At 33.9% G+C, this 9,415-nt stretch overlaps 1 protein-coding gene across 3 annotated transcripts in view; it reads left to right on the plus strand.

Annotated features, from left to right (window-relative positions):
• The window catches only part of LOC126365929 (fibroblast growth factor receptor 3-like), a 380,938-nt gene extending 372,014 nt beyond the window's left edge, over positions 1–8,924 (plus strand). For 2 of the 3 annotated variants that reach the window (XM_050008694.1, XM_050008693.1), the window contains exon 24: positions 5,286–8,924. In XM_050008694.1, coding sequence (XP_049864651.1) covers positions 5,286–5,390 — 105 coding nt within the window. In that variant the 3' untranslated portion in view covers positions 5,391–8,924. The remainder of the gene's footprint in view (positions 1–5,285) is intronic. The other variant, XM_050008695.1, reaches the window with a different exon arrangement.
• Positions 8,925–9,415: the final 491 nt, after the last annotated feature.

Below are 9,415 nucleotides of genomic sequence, written 5' to 3' on the forward strand. Positions count from 1 at the left end.
AGATATCATTGCAAGGAAGATGAGAAAAAGTTACTGACAGAGAGCATAGCCAGTGTGTTCCCAAAACCTATGATACCAGTAGTATAAGGCCAAATATTTTTTGCAACCATTAAGTCACAAGAATATTTATCTCACTTAATATGAATATAAGAGATATTTAGTAAACATCTGCATATAAATTTCAAAGACACTGATTTTAGAGAAAAGCATACCAGTAACTCCAAGGACTGCATTTCAGATAACGCCAACTGCAGTTATTTTGCTCTCTGCAGGGAGGCAATAGATAGATACTGAATTCCAAAGCATGTTGTTACAAAAAGTTACCATCAGAGAGAGGTATTCATGTACAAGAGGAAACAAATATGAAGAACGACATTAGAGATTGTATCTTCTCACTTCTTTTTTGGCTCAAATAAAATATTACTTTGAGCACATTTTTATTGAATAATAAAGATTGTCATGAGAAAATGAGAGGGACCATTATATATTTTTATCTTACTTACCTGAATTTTTAAATGAGACAAAGCATATTTCTTATTGAATTTCATTCTGCAGTATCTTCTCTTCCTCGGGTTTATTTCTGTGACCTACTTAATTTGAATAGGTTAAACAACAAAGTTAAAAAAAATATTTAGTTATTTCAATTTTCAAAGAAAATTTCATTCACAAATAGAAATGTAACAAATTTCACTATAATTTATGCATACTTATTGGGCAATTCCAACTAACTGACTATTCTTTCTACTCCTTTCCATTATTGACAACTTGCCTTGACAATGTTAGCATCACAAAACATTTTTTATGCTGAGCTCCACCTAAGCAGCTTTTACATTATTATTTTTGAAATGTCACATATATTTAACATACAGGGATCGAATGAAGGGTAGAGCCACAGGTCGTAACACATCTGAAATGTAACGTCCACAGTTCAAAGTGCCATCTATGTGAACAAGAGGTGATCGAGATGTGTAAGCAATGGTACCCCATACCGCCAGGTGATACACCAGTATGGCAATGACAAATACATGCCTCCAATGTGCGTTCATGGTGATGTCGACAAACACGGATGCGACCATCATGATGCTGCAAACAGAACCTGGATTCATCCGAAAAAATGATGTTTTGCCATTCATGCACATAGGTTCGTTGTGAGTACACCATTGCAGGCACTCCTGTCTGTGATGTAGCATCAAGAGTAACCGCAGCCGTGGTCTCCGAACTGTCTCGGCCAACACGAGCATTAATGTCGCGATACGATAAAAAACAATCGCGATAGTCTACAATCCGACCTTTATCAAAGTTGGAAACGTGATGGTATGCATTTCTCCACCTTACACAAGGCATCACAACAACGTTTCACCAGGCAACGCTGGTCAACTGCTGTTTGTGTATGAGAAATCGGTTGGAAACTTTCCTCATGTCAGCACGCTGTAGGTGTCGCCACCGGCGCCAACCTTGTGTGAAACCTCTGAAAAGCTAATCATTTGCATATCACAGCATGTTCTTCCTATTGGTTAAATTTCACGTCTGTAGCACGTCATCTTTCTGCTGTAGTAATTTTAATGGCTAGTAGTGTACATTAACAATGGAAAGAATGTAAGCTAACAACTCACTGTATAGTTGAGTTGTAGAGTCATTTATAGGCACATAAAAAAGACCAAGAAAACTACTAGCTTCTGGACAAATCTTTCGCCAGAGCATTCAGAGTTGACTGCACTGTGCTGGAAGTGCAACATGACTAAGACAAGGAGGTTGTGACACATGGAGTGGTAGAGGGTTGCCACTGCCCTCAGGCTACAGGCAAAAGTTTGATAGTCAGATTTTTCCTGATTTCTGAAATTCAAACCTAAATTATAGAGGCATTTGCAAAATGATTATTTACATAATTTGGTATATGGTAACACACACATTAATTTTTTCTGTGGTTTTAAGTATGACATCAAGTTTCTTCCCTGATTGTGGTTTTACAATTTCCATAATGATTTTGATTTGTTCCCAGACTGTCTCACTAAGCTATCATTTAAAAAAAATACATTAACTATTAACTCTCCACATACTTTCCTAGAACTTTTTACACATTGTGTAAATGGAGTTACTGTATCTGTTTCCCTTGGAGAATTGAAGCTTTTCAAAGTAATGTTGGCATTTTTAATAGTTTTTGTGATTCATGTAATGGGTTTAAAGATTTAACAAGACTGAGTTCATTGAAACACATATTTCAAAGTTAACAAAGAAGGCAAGAAAATCATTTTTTGCACTTGTTTCATGAGAGAATCTATAACAAGCAAACATTGATTTGTTTTAAAATCCTACAACTTTCATTAGAAAATTCTCTTTTGTAATGCAGATATTATTCTTTCTTTGAGGTGTTGCAGGAATTATGAGGATGAGAGCATTAATGATCAGACACTCACAAATCTGTTTTATGCATTTCAATTACCATGGTACTTAAGTTTGAAACCACATTATCTATGTGCACATTTTGTTCTATAGTTATTCTTAAAGGAGCATTTCTATAAGTAAACACATAAAAAAGGCCATTATTTCAAAACTTGTATTTTGATGCAGTTAACTTATACTGAAGTCTTAACAGATAATTGCTGTGATTTTATTGGACAGCATACAACAAGGCATTTTATTTATTAATGCATATTTTCATATCCCTACTACGTGATCAACGTATTGTTATGACTGTCACATTTCCCTGTTGTCAATTGTATTTGGACAGTACATGCTGTAAAATGTTTTTCCGAACTCAACATGTCTGGTTCATACTTTTTTATATATTTTGTTGTGGTTGGCAGGAGAGCCAACTACGTGTTACTTAAGGAGGCCATAATGCATGCGTTTTAGCTCACGCAGGCTGGCATGAGGTCTGGAACATGACAAGGGAATTAGAATTGAGAAAAATGGACGTAGTTGGTGGAATACTTAACTTTAATCCATAAATGGAGAACGTCGTTCTTTATGGTACATGATTCACAATATCAAGAGTATGGATACAGGTGCTAGGTCGCAGCAAATAACGTAGCTGAAGGCTATGCTAACTATCGTCTCGGCAAATGAGAGCGTGGAAGTCAGTGAACCATCGCTAGCAAAGTCAGCTGTACAACTGGGGCAAGTGCTAGGAAGTCTCTCTCTAGACCTGCCGAGTGGAGGCGCTCAGTCTGCAATCACTGGTAGTAGCAACACGCGGGTCCTACGTATACTACAGGACCGCGGCCGATTTAAAGGCTACCACCTAGCAAGTGTGGTGTCTGGCGGTGACACCACATATTTTATGCCTAATTTAGTAAATTATACAGACTTCCATCATTGACGGACTCCCTAGGGTATTGAACAGCCATATATGTAATACATTTTCAATAGCCCTCAAATAATGATTGTGATATCTAATTATATACTGGGAAAACAATTTTCTCTGTCATGCACAAATTATTATTTCTCTTAGATGTGGTCCTTTTTAATTTTCCAGGTATGTCTTCAGGGAGCAAACCTAGTATTTTACATGTGTTTTCCCAGTGATTGTTATTCTTGGGTTAGCATCTTTGGGCTTGAATATTTGATTTCTTCTGACAGCAGAGATTATCTTTCCCCAAATCCTCTCCCACTTTTCCCTTCATGCATGTGTGTGAGCATGTCAGGTAACAGTTTGGTAAAATGTTGAGGAAATGTTTAATTATTAGAAAGTTTAGCAAAACTGCATCCCCTTTATGAGTGAGTACATCATTTTTGAGTAAATAGTTTAACAGTAATGTACCTTTAATGAAAGCAGCAGCCTTCAGTTGTTGTAGAATAAGTATCATTTTATGGTATGGTTCACATTTTTAGTATTATTCATGATTCATAAGAGCTTATAATAAGAGTTTTAAGCTTAGGTGAGATTTTTGTCACCACAGACATACCTCTGATATTCTAAAGCTACTATTCAGTGAAAGAAGAAGTGAAATTTGTATGTCACTCAGGATGGTGTTTCAATGTGTGCAAAACTCAAAAATCAAATGGTGTATAGATGTTGCTGAAAGGAACTAAAAAGTTATTCACAATTTTCATGTAAACTAATATTTAATGGGCTCTATCTGCTTTTTTGTAGCTCACAAAGGATAAGTTGGAAGACATAAAACTAACCAATTCATAAATTATGATCACATTATAAATATTTCTTGGAGCTGTTTGATCTAAACAAAGCGCAAGGCTGAAGAAATGCACTGAAAGTTAAAGTAATGAATTAACTGAGTGCTCCATTGGTTCATAGTAAAATATTTTGTACATTATGAATCAAAACCACACAACACTTATGTAATAATCTAATTACCTGTTTTTTGGCCGTTCTGCCATTGTAAGGGCTGACCCCATCTATACTTTGTAAAATGTTTTTAAAGCAAGTTTTTACATATGCAGTCAGCAGAGAAATGCCTAAGTAGTCTATTGTGATAGCTGATTTAACTATATGGATTAAGAGGAACAGCAAAACACAAAGAATAATTAATCAGTACTCCAGCAGCTACGGAGTATGGCTGCTTCACGGCAATAGCAGACTCACAGTGTACCACTGACCAGAATATGATATGAGACAAACTGAACAAGGAGGGTGTGGTAAACAAATATTTACAAAACTTTCATTTTTTTTATTTTTTACCTACTAAATTACTGATGTTGATAGCAAGAAATGGTACTAATTCAGCCCACAACAATTTCACTTTCAAGATATTTATGAAAAAAATGATCATTTTGCTGTTTTTGCAAAGTGTCTAGAATATGATAACAGTACCACGCAGTAGTAATACTGCAGTCACTTGGTTTGGTTTTGATCAGTAAACAACAACAGATATACCTAAATAAGTAATCACTTGGTGGCCACATCTTCCTTGCTCAACTTCCCACATCTCATGTCATGTGCCAGACAATCTGCAAAAGCTTTCTTTTTAAGAAACCCTCCTAGCAAAACGTGAAGTCAAAATAAAACAAAATTACCATAAATGTTTTTTGAACCTCTTGCTCAAATCTTGTTTCTATCTATCATAATGATACCTCCTAATTTGACGAAATTTCATCAAGGTAGAATTGATAATGCTATTCAGATTTTCACCAAAATAAATTAAACCATGATCTCAGTTTATATTGCAAAAATTAAAGATAAATGTCCTAATCCTGTAGCAATTCCTATTTAAAATAACTCAGTTAATAAAAGAACATATTGGTAGGTAAGGATACTGTTCATAAAAATGAATAAAAGCAAATTACAAGCTAGAAGCAGGTAATTAAAACATCAAATTTTCTTTTAGGAATACCTTGATCTTGGGCTGCCACAACTAGACACCCCACCATCGAGTCAAGAATCTTGTCAAGAATCAAGTGATGACGAAGAAAAGTTTCCCAGTCTTTTGTGATTAACTACTTCAGATGATATGTGTGATGCTCAAAGCAACTACTGCAAGTGAAAAGTCCCAGAGACTTAAAGCTTCAGTTATGTGCCTGAATAAACATGTAAATTTATTTATTGACTGTTATGCTGTGAAGTGAAAAAATGAAAGGAAGAAGCTGATTATGTATTTGGAGTGTGTGTGTGTGTGTGTGTGTGTGTGTGTGTGTGTGTGTGTGTGTGTGTGTGTGTGTGTGACAGAAGGGGGAGAGAGAGAGAGAGAACGAACACTGAGAAGTACATATATTTTTTGTACATTTTGTGCTGAAGTTATTGAACTTATTTTGTTTTGTGTTATTGATTGAATGTGCTCACTGTGGTGAAAAACTTTCTGTATTTGAATTCACAGTGGAGCTTAAATGTGTTGTATGCATCACTAATGATGTTGCCACAAAAGACTGAGAAGAACGCGATGACAAACATTATCTAAATGGAACAGAAGATTCATTTAACAACACAAAAATGTACATTTGTGAAACTACTGCAGCATAAAAGTGAAAGTGAAATTTTCATTACTAGTCGTTTATTATTTAATAAGTGCAACTCCATGACACTTGCAGCTAGACAGTGAGAGAAACGATCATTGTAGAAAGAGGAACTTATGGGCTGGCAGTGTCACTGAGTGGAGACATTCACTCAATATTAATGTTAAATAGTTTCACCAATGAAACTGCCTTATCAGTATATAATAATGAAAGTACAAAGCATAACCTCTAATTAACATTGCTACAAGTAATAATAAAAATTTATTTTTAGGTTGTAACAAAACAATTAGGGCATTACTTGTTGTAATTTTTGTAAATCTGTGTTCCTCTTAGCTTTTAGTCTCTTTGTACATATACAGTTTCATAGTTATACAATACATTGTTGTTACCAGAAATTATCATGAAGCAATTGTTCTGTTTACATTTAAGTTTTCAACAGATCTCAGGCGCAATGAATATATATCTTTATACCCAAGCAATTATATATTACTAGCTATAATATTCTGCCTGCAGACTTTCCCTTTGGATTTTCAAAGAGGGGACAGTGGGAATCCCATGGTATAAAGTCCACTTAGAAATATGAGGACAACTGAAAGTAAATTTGCAGCTTCACCTGATATGTAATGCTGCTAACAACAGAAATAAGTCTTGATTTTTATACTTTATATCAATTATTCACTATGGTTAAGAAAAATTTGCAGAAAAGGGTGCAGAGCTACTGGATGTACAAGCTGAAAATGCATCTCTGAGTCGAATTCATGGATAATGCCTATAACTGATCACACAGTGTGCTCTGTTCACTCATTTTCAAACATGTTAAAAACACACAACAACAAAGAAAACACCGTGCTCAGCAGTGTCACTGTCACTGTTAGAGTCTATTCAAACAATAAGATTGCCAAAGCTGAAGAAAAAACTACTTATCTGGCTCTTGTTCCTGTGGATGCTGGACTGTCCAGTTAAGTGCCAAAGAATGACTGTGAAGATAATATGCACCCTACAATTTATTTGATCAAATTAGTTCATGTTTATGAATTATTGGAAATCTCCTCTGGATATAAGCACAAATAACTGCCTTACCTTATAGTCACCTTACAACTTCATTGTCACTTGCTTCTGTAATTAACCAGATGAGTGGGGGACAGTGGTTATGTCTTAACATACCACTACAGGATGACCTGTTAAAATATATATTCTAAATTTTATATTACAAAAATATGCTATTATATTAACTAAAAAGTTGTTCATTTTTTTAATTTTGTAATCATTAGATTATTTGGCATAACATCACCAAAAGAATAATATCTAAACTTCATCTCATCACACTTAGACAGGATTTTCAGTTACTGAGCAGCTTTTAAAATTTAAGAACACTATAATATTTAAACAGACATACAAAAGTATGAATATATCCATTACCTACCAATAAACCTATGTTTGTTTTGTTGTAAACATAAACCTACCACAAGACTTTTACTTTTTACAAAATAGTGATTTTAAAATTATTCACCATTATCTCTTGTACTGTTGAAAATAACAACATATATTGTGCAGTTGATTTCAAACTTCCAAAGAGGAGGTCACACTTAAGAATATTGCAGCATTATTAAGTTATTAAATTCAGCTTTTCATTTCTTGAATAATAAATGATAATTTGAAAAACTGCAACATGAGTAACTAAAAAAGAGAGATTCATATACAAATACTGCTGCTGCTTCAGTTGCTTAGTAACTCTGAAATTACTTCATTAAATCATTTGATATAATATGTAGTGCTAAATTTAGTGAAGTCCATTGACCTTCATCTGATATTAAAAAGTTATAAAATGTTGGCTTTAATCCATAGTTTAATGCAAGAGGTAGTTCCTAACACTTAAACATTAGAAAAAAATAGGCCTGTCTTATTTTCACGTGTTAAAAGCAGGAAATTGTAATGTGGAAGTGCACTTGTGATATTGTTACTATTACAATGTGCTTGTCTCAGTCATATAAAGTGGAGTAGGATGTGATGAGGAACATGTACATGTTCTTGTTGTAATATCTTTTCTGTTTAATTTCACATTATTTTTCTTTTCATTCATAATTCTGTCCCATATATCTGATGTTTCAATGCAGCTAAACTATACTTCATACATAACCTCAAGTAAAATATTTCATTATTCAAGTAAATTATCTAACTATTAAATTGTTTTTCACTAATCACTTTAAACTGTTATGAAGGAGAAAATGGCATAAATTTGGCAGTACCAAATAAATGCATCTGTTGCCTGTCTGTACACAAGGAATGATGCTTGCATTTCACAGTTTTAATTATGGGCATTTTTTCATTACTTCTTGTTATAAGTATTAGGCTGTTAGGGAACAAGTCACCTTGTACAATGTAAGGCAGTCAGAAATTTGGCTCAGGAATGTTCAGCACTAAAAAATGATCAGCAGAGTGAATTTCTGCATTGATCTTGCAAATCTGGAGCCCTACTATTACATCAGAAACATAGTGCCTAATGGAGGAGCTGCTAGTTACAGATTTTACCTTAAAACTGACAATAATGTTACTAAGTCAATGTAATATTCAGTATTATTTAGTTTCTTTTAAGTTATTCAAATCCAGGAAGGCATTTCTACTGTTGGTCAGAAGGGCAGCTATATCAATAATTCACATTCTTTCTCTAGCTATAACATTATATAGAAAATTGTTAATAAAATGTATCAACTTTACTCAAACTACCTTTATTGGGTTGAACATATTTTACTCTGAAACATATTTGTGTGAGCTGTTCTACACCAATATCCATCTAATTTTTAAAACTAATTACTTGGATTTCTCAAATCAAAACTGGATCTGAAATTTTAGGCCAGAGTGTCATAGACTCTTTAAAGTTTATCCAGTGTTCTGCATTTATAATGGGTTATACTGAAACAGTTTTGGATTATATACATGTCAAATGAGATATAACCAAGTTTGTATAGAATTTTCAATTATGTACATAAAACAATAAAGAACTGTTTTAATAAATGTTACTAATAGTGTTGTTACTGAACTGGTATCAGATGTTAAAAATTGCAGAACTTCTCCCAAAAACATTGCAGCTGCAGCAATGAATCAGCATACTCATGGCATTTAAAAAGTATTTCATTATGAAATAAAGTATCTGCTTCCAAACTTCACTGCAGTTACTGGAGTGAACCTCTAAAGGAAATGTAAACAACAGAAATACTATGTCTGTAAGTATGAAGGGTTTTGTACCCATTATCAAACAGTATAAAACTTTGGTCTGCTGCATTGCTCTGTTTCCACTAAAAATGTCAGAAATTTTCAGTAACACTGTTGGTGTTTTCTATGACCTACCGGCAAATATTAATGTAAAGACATATATGTATGCAGATGATACAACTCTGCTGTCTGTAAACCATGATTTTGATAAACCTGTAAGCAGTACAAATTTGGCAAAAGAAAATGCAACATCACGGTTTAATGCAAATGGGCTACTATTAAATGAGACAAAGACCCA

The sequence above is a fragment of the Schistocerca gregaria genome, chromosome 4 (genome assembly GCF_023897955.1).
Source record: "Schistocerca gregaria isolate iqSchGreg1 chromosome 4, iqSchGreg1.2, whole genome shotgun sequence".
In the NCBI taxonomy this organism is placed as follows: domain Eukaryota; kingdom Metazoa; phylum Arthropoda; class Insecta; order Orthoptera; family Acrididae; genus Schistocerca; species Schistocerca gregaria.